The sequence below is a fragment of the Python bivittatus genome, unplaced genomic scaffold (genome assembly GCF_059951505.1).
Source record: "Python bivittatus isolate LINGU-HERP-01145 unplaced genomic scaffold, Pbiv_v1 ctg000700_np1212, whole genome shotgun sequence".
NCBI classification, from domain to species: Eukaryota; Metazoa; Chordata; class Lepidosauria; order Squamata; family Pythonidae; genus Python; species Python bivittatus.
In genome coordinates, this window is record NW_028277098.1 from 61,971,594 (window position 1) to 61,984,840 (window position 13,247).

The following is a 13,247-nucleotide window of genomic DNA, read 5'->3' on the forward strand; positions in this document are numbered from 1 at the left end:
GTAACTTGACTCTTGTGCTCTATTTTCCAAACGGTGTATTATTTAGTAATAATAAAAACATTTGCATTTATGCATTTCTAATTCTACATTTGCTATGATTCTCACTATTCTTCTGACCTTGTTCTTGTACTTTTAAGAAAACTGGATCTTTCCCAGGGATGGAATAAATGTGATTGGTTAATTTCTGTGGCTTGCTGTTGTTAAAGACACAAGACCAGGGCCAATAAAAATGGGTCCTTGATCCAGTGGCAAAATATATCCTTTTTTCACATTTACGTAGTGAATTAAAGTACACATAGAAGTGATTGGGGTAAGGTGCTCTGTTTGGACAAATCATTGCTTTTTAGTGACTGGTATATTTGCTCATTTTTCCTAGGGAAACAAAGTTGTCCACTGTCAAAAAATGATGTTGAGCAAGCAAAAAAGACAACAGCTGTTATATCCATCAAAGCAGATTCAAAATCTAACTTGTGAGAATATGTTTTCCCCCTTGAATTTTTGTTTTATTTATTTATTTAAATTATTTATATAGTTGCCCATCTCACAACAGTGACTCTGGGAGGTATACAAGGTTTAAAACATGAATAACAGCATACTACGCATGGCGCCCAAGGATAAAACAATGACCCCAATCACAAGAAAACAGATCAACAGCAGCAGAGCTTGCTGAACTTCCTGACCCACATGTCTAGGGAAACAGCCAGATCTTCAACAACTTGTAAAAGGCTAACAGGGTTGGGGCCTTCTGGATCCTCAGGCGGTTGCTATTTCATAGAACAGCTGCTGCCACAGACAACTCCAGGTCCAAAAAGGTGATGTTGTTTGATGGAAGAGACCCAGAATATCCCTTCTCTGCTACATCTAGTGGGCTGAGCAGAGACAATGGGAGAAAGGCAGTGCTGCAAATAGCCTGAGCCTGTGCCATGTTGGGCCTTATGGGTGATATCTAGTACTTGAATTACATCCAGAAGTCTACTGAGTGCCAGTGTAACTCATGGGGCAATGGTGTTATATAAGCATAACAAGAAATGCCAAAAACTGCCCACACCAACTACAGCTACAGCTTCCAAGTGCTCTTCAAGGGCAACCCCATGTGAAGCATGTTAATGTAATCCAAACAGAAAGTGACTAAGGCATGATCCACTGTTAGCAAGGCTCTTGGGTCTAGGTATGGGTGCAACTGGTACACAAGACAAACCCGTGTAAATGTCTCTCTGGCCACAGCTGCCACCTGCTCTTTGAGTAGGAGTTGTGAGTCCAGGAGGACCCCCAAATTGTGCACAAACTCTGATCAGGGAAGTGCACCCCCAAGCAGAGTTAAATACAGGAAATCTCTGGAACCAGGAGGTTCTTAAAACCCACTCAGTCTTGCTAGGGTTGAGCTGAAGGCTGTTCTCACCTACCTATCCTCCAGCCACTGGGAAAGCACCTCAACAGCTATTTTGACCTGTGTGTGTTTCACCTGAGACACAACCATTTTCTCTTTTCTTAACGCTCATTCCTCACAATAGACCACATGCCATCTACAAATTTTCTGCTGGAATTTGCTTATTTTAATATTTTTCTATCCATCTTTAGTAAACATTCTACCAAGATACAGAAATGTATATCTTCACCATTTATGTATTACTTGAATTGTGTACTCCATCTTTCTTGTCAAATACAATTACTTTGGTTTTTGATATGGTAATTTTCAGATCCAAATTCCTTGTTGCATGTCATTCAAGTTCTCAGCCAAGAACATGATATTCCAACATTTTTCTGACATGATTACATGCATTTCTTACACTGTTAACCATAAGTACATTAAACAGATAAGCACACATCCTTGTTTTACTCCCTGTTCAGTGTTGAGCCTTTGTTATGTATCTTATTTATTCTTACACATAATAATCTGTGTATTATTTTCAGCATATATTATTTTTGTCACATTCAGTGACCAGTCTTCAACTCCATATCCATACAATACTTTCCATAATCAAAACCTATTCACTTTATCCAATGTTTTCTCTAAATCAACTAACATACAGTACATTTTTTCACACTTATATGTTTCTCACTGACTTGCTGAAGAGCAAAAATTTGGTCTGCTCTGCATAAAATCAAACTGCACTTTTGAGATTTTGCCCATCCTGACCTCTCATAGAGACTTCTGCCAAGCACATTCCCAAGGGATAATTAAAAACTAATACCCTTGAATTTTTTTTATTTTTTATTTTTTGCATGTTCATGTGCCCAGGGATCCTTAGAGTGACAATGATGAGCCATCACAAAATGTATGCATGTTCTATGGAGAGAAAAAAATTGTGCCAAGACAAAGAGATGGTTTTCAATTAAAAGCATGCTTGTATAAGTAGCATTGATTTTAACTATGAGTTGGGGCAATGTTTTTAATTGAACAAGAAGCGTCCTATAATCATCTTGATAATCACCACCAGATAGCTGGAACAAATTTAGAAAACACGTTCTAATTTCTCTGGGTTAAAAGGTTTCATGAAATACAAAATGCCCCAGTTATGTCTTATGTAACTGAAATGCTTCAAGAAAGCATTTTAAAACCTTGAAGATAATTATATTTTTGTACTTCAGTGTTTTTTCCAGTGTTTTCTTTCACAGCACCTTCCATAATATATATATTAAGACTGATTCAAAATCTGAGATTCTGGCCTTTGGTAGGAAGAGTGACACTGCGTCTGCTGCACTCTGCAATTTGATGACATTGTTTATAAATTTCTGGTTGTAAGTTGCCTTGTGAGAATGTTAACCTGAAAAGTGAGTCAAACTGCTTCCAATAAATTACTGTAATCAATAAAGAACAGAGCAGGGCTAGCTTAAGCGAGAAACTCACACATTACTCCTTTAAGACTGGGAAAACTGTCTTATTGTTATGTTATAAGCTGTGAGGAATACCAAAATAGCAAACATTTTACTATTCAATCATTTTCACACTGTTTTTTTTTTTTTTTTTTTGTGGAACTTTAAAAATTTCTTCTTATAGGATTATAATTATATGAATTGATTGTTTCTCCTTTGCCACATTAAGCTCTGGAATGTAGCTTGATACTATATGAGCAAAACAAGTGAACAGAAAATGTTGAGATATTTTTTGATCCATGAATAAATATTGAAGGGGTGTTGTGTGCGTTTAAGTTCTTAGTATAGGCTCCAGAATTTCATAGAGAGTTGGAAAGGGTCTTTTAGATAATCAGATCCAGTTCTTTGTTCAGTGCAGGAACCTGAATTAAAGTGTCCCTGACAGATGGCTCTCTAGCCTGTGCTTGAACACACCCAGAGAGTTTTTCTGTCTGGGCAACTGGTTCCATTGTCAAACTACTGTTACAGTTAGGATTTCCCCCCCTAATATTCTGTTGGAATTTGCTGTCAGATATAAGTTGCACTGTGCTCCAGTTAGCCTTGTTAACAGTGCTGTTTTAGGCTACTTCTGGTAATGTGTGTAAAACTATAGAACTGAGAAAAGTCTGTTTTGTACCATTTTTCTTCCCCGAGATAATTGACAAAGACAGAATCAGTTTGTCTGAGAACTCTAATCATGTATGAGACCAGGAAGGCCCAAAGCAACAGCAGGCACTGGCTATAACATCGGTTCCTTGATAATGGACCCATCAGTGCTTCTGAAACAGCTAATCTGTCTTTGACTATTAGTGGGACTTTCCCACAGTGTCATATGTTAATCCAGGGAATGGAAGCATTAGCGCTGGCATCCAACAGTGCATTTCCTTTCACAGGAGATAAGGGCCAGTTTGAAGGCCATGCCTGGTGCTGTGTGCCGTTCTGAAAGCTGCGCTCCAAATGTGAGTGGATCCAGGACCCAATTTGGGGGTGGGGAGTGTTTAAAGAGTGAAGTGAATGCCTTAAGACTTCAAAAGTTTAAGGCACATATTGTGCCACTTAAAGCCCACTACTCTTTCCCCCAAGTGACCAAGATGCTTGCTTCCATCCATTCTTGAATCCACGGGAGATACAGAATTGGTGCTGGTAGGTTGTATGTGCCCCATTGACCGCACCCCTACTTATCACCAGAAATAGTTTTGGAGTGATCTCTCAGAAGAGAAGGAAATGAGGTATCTTAACCTCTTCTAGCTTTAGATGAAAACAAGTATCTGATTTGTTTCAGCTTGCCTAAAGCATGCTGTTTGCCATCCACAAAGCAAATTTCATTGCCACATTCAGAATCCATGGGCCTTTTCACATCTTACAATTTTGTGTTTTAAATGTAAATATTTAAAGTATTATCTGTGAGTGTGACAATCATATATTTGAAAGCACATATACAGTGAAGAGTTCGACTGGTCAGAAAGCTAGGCTGACTGCTGATTCTTCCTGAGTGTACAGTTGTTGCTTTAGGAAACAACCAAAATTTGCCACATGAAAATTGCTTCTGTGTAGGAAAATCATATTTGCCTGTTAAAGTGAGTGTGTTTTGCCTTCCCCCTTTTAGGGCAGACACTGAGCTGACATATGGATATGTTTATCCATGGATATTTTTATCCAATGGAAATTTAGCTGCTACTCCCCTTATAGAGATGATGTGGCTCCTGCCAGCCCTAACCGAGTCTTCATTCCCACTCTCCTTTGTGGTTATAAGAGTTCTGGGGATATCTCTTAACTGGATTTAGTAGCACTTTTCTGCCTCCTGCTTACCACATTTATTTGGGTTGGCTGCTTTTTGTCCACTTGACTTATGTGGTCACTGCTGGCAGGAGGTTCACACATCTTAGCTGTTACTTAATTTATTTGTTAAGCATCCTGAGGCACCAAAGGCTGACGGATGGCTGCACACATCTACTCTCATTGCCAACCAGCTATGAGCAGATGGGACCGAAGCCACCCTGGGACTCTCTGATATAACAAATGGTGACCAGTGAGGCAGAGCCAAGGAAGCAGGGGTCCCTAGTCTGAATTTAAGGCAGGAAGACAATGTTTAGAGATGATCCATCAGGGAACTGTGTAAGTGTAGTCCAAAATACCTGCTACATTTTAGTTAGTCAGTCTCATATGTTTAAAGGTAGATCCACTGATCTATAGACAGGTGAACAAAGGAAAGCTCACTCTTATCGAAGCTGGAGTTTAACAATCACAACATGCAAGAAGATAGAGGCTTTGAAGGGAAGCAAGGAATGCTGATTTAAGTATCATTTTAGAAATTGTGGAACCTTGAGAACTACGGCCATTTCTCACCTCAGAAAGCAAAGGAAGCTGAATCAGGGTCTGGGCTTTCAGAGCAACAGGACTGAGTGTTCAAACTATTGTCAGCATTGGCCCACTGGGAGGCAGGAAAAAGACAGGAGAGTTAACATGCTGAAAATTATTGCAGTTCTACTGTTTTCTTTTATGATGTGATTGACTGTTCAGCCACATACTCCCCTGACACTATAGTTTGTTTAGGCTAAATGCCCAAGGAGAGGAGAGAAAAGATTCACATTAATTCAAATGCAGTATCTATATTTTATAAAGCAAGTGTGAGAGAGAAAGAACACAATTATAATCTGCACTACCTGCTGTCTTTGGGAAAAACCTACTAATTTTACTAGCTAAATGTAGTTGTTCTTTTACTGACTAGACCTGCTGAGCTAGAACAGGCAAGATTCTGATTTAAAAAAAAAAATAATAAAAAAATGTGGAAAGATGCTTGATGAAATATTGTCTATTCACACCTTTTGAGTATCTTAGCTCTCTATTCCATTCATAGCTGTTCACAAACTGTATAAAACTACAGTTTCAAGATAATAGTGTTAGGAGAAGAATTTCTAATCAGGTTGAATTTTAAGTGCACACATAAAGGTTTTGTTGCTATGGTGGAGGTAAGACAGTAGGGCTCAGGTGGCTGATTCTGCTAATCCCCAAACAGTCACTCCATAATATTGTCTTTCCACGATGTAAACCAAGCACCTTGAGTGTGAGGACGCAACAGAAATAAAGAAGGAACTACACCCCATCTTTCATTTGTGGCTCAATACTTGTTTTCTTTTACAGAGCTTATTATAGAATCGTGCACGTGGCTAAGTATGATTTCTACATTACAGTTTAAAATAGCATGCTATAGAGTTAAAGCAAAACTTCTCCAAATCAGACCATTGATGTGCAAATAGCAAGAAGATTCCCAAATTGCCCTTTCTTTACCCTCTCTTCTGATTTCCACTTCCAATTTGCTTGCCTTAACACCGAAAGTGTTTTTGCTTACTTTTCTTTTACAAGAAAGAGCTGAGTGAGAAAATGTTATGCAGGTGGTAAATGTAGCCCCAGACAGTGTGGACTCAGCAAGCCTTTCTTGCTTGATATACACAGAGGAGAGGAATAATGATGTAAATAGAGAATAATAAAATTTAAATAAAATAATAAAGTAAAATTTGGAGCATTCTTTTAAAATATGTGGGTTGGGGTGTTATACCTGCACATCCTAAATTGAGATATCAGATCTGTGGAAGTTAAACTATACCTGCATTTTTAGAATTGACTTGTGCCTCTTCCCACCTTGCATTAATAGCTTTTATACGCGTGTTGTAAGAAAGCTCAAGCTTTTGTGGGAAAACATCTTTAGATTTCCAGATAGCATCGGTTAGCCATAGTTTGACCTGATAGAAACCTTCAGATCTAAAAACCAACAGAGGAAGGTATTATACTGTACTAGGTGCAGTACGTCTTTGAAATCTGATATAACTGAGCCTCTGAAACAAAAGGCAGAATATAATTCTAATAAATAATAATTAAAAGTTCAGGTAAAGTTCAGATAAAGTCTCCAAGTTGAACTTGTCTCCGGGCATGGCATCCATGAGGCAGGCAAGGAGAATGACTGTTGGCCTGTGTGAGATGACATCATCACATAAATACTATGTTTCACATACTTGCATCAGATCATATCTAACTGCACCATTTGCTTGATGACACACTCATGTTGTTTTGATGTCATAACAGTTTGTTGTAGACAGTGCTGTCTCCCGGTGATTGTAAGAGATTGTTCTTACACAGCTAGAGCAGAACAACCTTATATAATATCCGAACATTACCCAAACAAGAGGCAGATGGAAACCAGACCTCATGCCCCAAAGAGAGAGCCATCCCTGCCATTGCATATCATGGGTGAGAAGAAGAGGTGCTAAAACTGAACCACAAGTTCACTATGTATTGGACTTGGTTTTGAGTCATAACAATCACTGGAATTCTTTGTAATGGCTTTTTAGCTCCTCTACAATAAAATTTCTTATCAGAGCCTGGGGTGAGGGATTTGTCAGGAGGCTGGGAAAGGAATGGAAGAGAACACAAACAACGAGCAATAGCAAGCACATCATTTGATAGCTTATCTCACAAATGGCAACTTAGCCCAGGAGGAGAGAAATCTGGGAAGAAAATTAAATCACTCTGCCCTAATTAACTCACTGTAATTGAGTTGAGAATTTCCTTTTAAAGTTTCCAAGATTTGATATTTATCCTAAACTCACATTAAAGGTATCTTACTGAAATGTATGTAGTTCTTACTTCCTTGAACCTGGCCAGCTGCATGGGGCTTGACACCTGGATTCTTGTATGCCTCTTAATTGTTTCCAGTCCAATTTGCTGGGGAGAAACCAGGCAAAAATCTCATGGACACATCCATCTAACTTACTTGGTAATGATACAGAAGCTGTCCTCCTGCAATTTTTTGCATCTTTTCAGTCTCCCCCACTGCCTGGTATTTCCAGATGGTCTCTCATCCAAGTATCTATTAGGTCTAGCCCTGCTTAGCTTTTCAAGGATCAACTGCAGTCTTTAAGACTTGGTTGCCTATCTTGCTGGCCACATTACATCAGACCAGGAAGGGGAAATTCTAGGAGCCCTGAAAATGCAGCTGGTCTGTCTATTCCATAAGAAGCCAGACTTGGATCCCATAGCCTGGATAACTGCTATCCTATCCCCAACTCCCCTTTCCAGGGAAGGCTATTGAGAAAGTGCTGAGGCTGCAACAATAGAGGGTTCCAGATGGTTTGGATTAACTAGACCCATAGGAGCCTGGTTTCAGGCAGGACATGGGATAGAGACTCCACTGGCTTTTCTCATGGATGACTTGTATGGAGGGAACATGACCATCCTTGTCCTTCTACACTTCCTGGTGTTTTCACTATTCTCAACTACAGTATTCTTCTGGACCTCCTGCAAGAATTGGGAGTTGGAAGCAGTATATTACAGTGGTTCCATTCCTACCTGAGTGGGTGGCTCCAGTTGTTATGTCAGTAGGCTGGGGATTTAGCCCTTTGGCACTCTGCTATAGACTTTAGCCCTGTGGCCCGGAACTCAATCCTTTCCCCATCCTATTTAACTTCTACATAAAGCCATTGCAAGAGGTAATTTGTTGGTTCAGAATATGGCATCATCGACATGCTGATATCCAGCTGTACATCTTCATTCTGGGTCCAATGGGGGATGCAGTCAGAATGGAGAAAATTACGTGTTTCAAAGGATTCTAAAATTGTTCTCCTCTATTACGTGGCAACAAGACTTCCCTCGTAACTTAGAAGAATCTTCTCAGCCAGGATTGGTCTTAGGGGAGGCAATTGAAATCAGTCTCCAAAGGGAATACATGGGAAAGTATAGCAGTTAATGATCAAGGATAAATTTAATATGTCAGTCAAGGTTGTAAAATTTAACATGAAACATGGAAAGATCCATCTAGACCAGAATAGTTCCTTGTGAGTTGGCTTTTGTTCTGTTCCTGGGCTACATTAAGATATTAGAACAGAGGAAGGAAAAAACTAACAATATCAGTTATTCCCTTTTGTTGACTATATTTCCTAAGTCTTTCATATTTGCTTCTGATTTGGTTTTGTTCCATCTAAATTATAATTAACTAATTAATTAATTTAATTACTTTGTTCTGTGCCTTTTCCCTTTGTAACATTTTCTCTTTCCTTCCTTTTTATTGTCATTTCATTGTCACTATATTACTGATTTTATTATTTTTTTTAATCATTGTATATTTTTTTGCTTACATGAATAAATCATTCCCATAATAAAAATGTGATATGTCCTTTGAAAAGCAGTATATAAACTTTTAGCAGTAGAAACAAAAGCTGCAGCTTTTGAATACATGCCTTATTGTTAGCATTCGTTACATCCATGCTATTCATGAACTCTTTGTTGTGGAATTTAACTATTTAGATATTTAAAACAAATATCCGAAATCGTAGTTTGAATAAAGCTATTTTTTGTTTCCTCTTAAAAAGAAATTGTAAACCATAAGCATATTCAGAGCGGTTTTTGGAATCAGTTTAGTTAGCTCTGGAAGCATCCATTATTTCTCAAAGTTTTCTCTCAGTGAAGACTATTTTAAGAGCTGAGTTATCTGATCAGCAACATCATGTACCTCATCTCTCACTAAACTGCACCACCAGAGTATACTTTTGGGGTTATGCAAGGAGCTTTATCTATGTGCATGTAATTTTTTGTTTCCTGTGAGAAAACATTAAAATGTGCATCCCTTTGCTTACAGTCTAAAGTGATAGTCAGACCACAAATATATCACATAAGGATGCTGACTGTGTTTTATATTTGTGATTTTATTAGAAGATGGGAGATACAGACATGGGCAAGAGATGAGAGAGAAAATTTTCCAGCTTTCTGGGAAAACCAAGCAGAGCCTGTTCATGTAAATAATAGGGTATGAACATGTAAGAAGCAAGATTGAAACAAGTCTTTTCTTTCTCATTGTCCTCAATATGAGTATTTTGATAACATAGCTTGGTTTGTGGAAATAGGGTATCCTGTATCTTAAGATTCTTAACAGATATTTTACAGGAAAGAAGAAGGAAGGTCCAAGAATTGGATTAGAACATATTTAAAGAGCAAAGCATAACATTTTATTATTAAAGTTTTACTGACTGAGTATTCTTTTAGCAATTCCACTTAAGAGTGATAACAGACTATGCTGCTGGCTGGTAGGAAATTTGAAAATATAGCTTCAATGGCTTTGTAGTCAGTTGAATGATCAACAATTGCACTCATGCTTTCTTACAGACTCACACTCTGTTCCTCTGATTGCTGAATTGTATTTCACCCACTGAAACCTACAAATGGGAATGTCTGCAGAACTTCTCTTATTTTCATTAGTGATTGTCTGCTCTAAAGGTAAGAGTTTCCTGGAAGGGCGCATTTAGATTTAGGTGAACACAAGGACTGATCAAATTTATGCCAGCCAAGTAACAAAATTCTTTGTACTTTCATCCAAAATTCAGGATATGAAATTATATAAGGTGCTTACTGCATAGCTCAGCTAACATGAACTTTCACACGTTTACCTTTTAAGTCATGTACTTAGTCGGTAGCTCAGGTAAGTCTGCGTGCAGAATTTATTAAGCTATTTGTAATGGTGTCTGTACTAAGTAGGAAAACCAAAGTCAAAGAAACAGGCATATTGTACTTTACCATACTGTATATCGAACTTACTAGAAAATTGTCTTTATTTGGGGGGAGGGGGGTTACATAGAGGTTTTTCTTTTAAAATGTCATTATCATTTATCTATTTAGGATATCCTTATGTCATAATCCTTTTATATTTTCTGTCCTTCACTTAATACACAAATCTCTGCTTTTCATTGAATCCAAACTATTCCTGATAGTTAGAAGTCTCACGCTATGCTTTAAAAGGTTGGTCTCTCAATGGGAAGGCATTTCATTTAAGATGGCTGAGAATTAGATAATGCTTTGGAGCTAATTTGTCATCTTGGGAGAAGCAACTTCTATGTCCCTTATAAATATCTAATTACATTTTAATGTTTTTGGGGTCTCTTGGGAAGATGGTTGGCCTAGATCAGGAGGCAATTAGCTGGTGTGGAAGCTAGTCTGGCCCACATATGTCAATGACATCAAGGCAGGTTTCTCTGTTAACCAGCTGAATTTAGGAGACTTCTTTTTTGCATTCAAGCAGAGACCATAAAGGATTAAATCATTTACAAAGCCCTACAGGAGCATTTTCTAATGGTTGATAACATATGACATAAAAGATTAGTATAATGATGGCCAGAAGGCTGGAAATATCTCACAGTGAGCATGAAAAGGAACCAAGCAGAAGAAAAGCCAGCAATTGTTGGGTTTTCTTTTGAGAATAAAAATCCGGATTTGTAAAAATACCTAGATCTTTCCATCAATATCAGTATTATTTCATTAAGAGGAATAGTAGCATGAGCCCAGGCCTCCAACTCTAGAGAATCGAGCAGCTCCAGATGCTTCTCTCCCTCTACTCTAAGCGCTTATACAGGGCTACTACAGCTGCAGAAAATAGAAGATGAATTGTTCTAAAATGGGTGCTGACTCTCATGATCACTTGCTTGGCAACATTTAGAACTGAAGGGACTGTTGCTCAGATCTGGCTAACCACAAGCTTCTCTGCAGTGCTATATAATGCCAGCAAGCTGCAGCAAGAAGAGTAACACTCTTGTGTGATGCAGTGAGAACACTGTCTAATAAACTGTACATGAAACAACTGTTAAGAGAACCTATAAACAGATTTAAAGAAGTGCCTCAGAAAAATCTTGAAGGTGGTGCTAAATTAAGTTCTGCCCATCCTTGTGTATTCTACTGAAACTCAGGACAATATTCTGATTTTCTGCTTTCTTTGCCATATAGATATAGGCCATCCTACATACGATCACTCAGAATTATGTGTACTATAGGATTTGTTTCCAAGGAAGTATCCTGCAGCCTTACTGCACAACCCTGAAGATGTTTCCTCAGCTGCACGGACTCTGATTTCAGCAGGACTTGTTCTTATTTAATGTAACTGCACAGCATTGCAGTCTTAACTGCTGAATGTGTTTGCCTGTTTTTTCTGCGGTGATTTCCGTTAATGCTATTTTAAAATAGCATTGTTCAGTGGCAGCGTTTATTTTGTATATTACTACTTTTTTTATTAGGAACTTTACATAAGCTTGAATAATTCAGTTTAATAAGGAAGAAAATGCTTTGTCTGCAACTCCTTTATTTTTAAGCAACCAGGAGCAGTCGATAAAATTGTTGCATGGAGATAGATTTAGCCTTCCCCAATGTGTCAGACCCCTGATGTTTTTAACTACATAGGAAGGCATTAACAAGTAACTCTCATTCACTCATTTAGCTCTAAGTTTTATGTTACTTGCTAATTGCTTTTTATTGGGATACTGCTAAATCAGAGCTGAAGAACTTCTATCCCTCCAGATGTTACTGAACAATTTCTAATGTTCCAAGTTCCCAGCTGGAGCTGCTGAGAATTGCAGTTCAGCAACATCTGAAGCACACCTGCAAAACTATTCCATCCTCTGTTTTTAAATAGAAGTACCCCACACAATCTTCCTCATTCATGGCACATGTCAGCCTTCAGTAGTGCCTGCAGATCCTGATTCTATGCTTCATTAATATGATATATAAGTAGAGTCACCCTCTGGGGGAGATGGACAGCATATAAATATAATAATAAATGTAATAATAAATTAATAATAATTTTTTTAAAAAACAAGACATAATCATGAGAGATTTCTATTATACCACCTCAATATTTACTCCATAATAACCTAATAATATCACAAGTGCTTTATAATGATCGCAAGCCCTCTCATTACATTCCCAGCAGTCTTATTCCCTAACCAAATGCATGCTATTTTGGCATTTTCCCTGATCCCTTGAAATCTCAGGTGCAAACCTAATGTTTTTGCACTTTCCACAGCTCCAGTTCATAGCCATTGTTATGAAAACACAAGGGCAACAAGAAAGACAAGGAGGGAATGTAGCGCTTGTATGTAATCAAAAGGCGAGATTAGTCAAGTTTGGCTTTTCTTGCTTAACAAATATACCATTGATATTTAGAGGCAGAAATCTGAGGTTTAACAAAAATGGCTTTTGAACATGCAATTATCATGAATTATTTATTGAATTCTAAGTACTCTCAGCAAGTCCTCCCCCTGCCCGCAAAAAACTCTAAGCCTTAAGTACATTTGCTTTTAGCTATTGAAATGTCATTAGAAGATGACAATCTTCCTAAGCCAATATTGCGCCCTTCGTTCCATCAGTGTCAAGGACAAGGCCATTTCCAGCTGAGATAGGATAAGTATGCTTAAGAGGGAGCAAAGGGTCCTACAATTATTTTAATTAATCCAGAAATGCTTTATTATCAGCATAAGTGGATGTGTGTATCTTGCTAACCTATGAAAAGGCAGCATACTCAGGTTGATGTGCACAAGGCCCCTTCATGAGATGCATGTCTGATGTATTCCACACAATCAACCACT

General features: G+C 38.1%; 1 protein-coding gene across 1 annotated transcript in view; it reads left to right on the plus strand.

Moving 5' to 3' along the window:
- The window catches only part of CNTN2 (contactin 2), a 62,793-nt gene that overhangs the window by 13,126 nt on the left and 36,420 nt on the right, over positions 1-13,247 (plus strand). The window contains exon 2 of the mRNA XM_007422724.4: positions 10,006-10,116. Coding sequence (XP_007422786.3) covers positions 10,062-10,116 — 55 coding nt within the window. The 5' untranslated portion in view covers positions 10,006-10,061. The remainder of the gene's footprint in view (positions 1-10,005; positions 10,117-13,247) is intronic.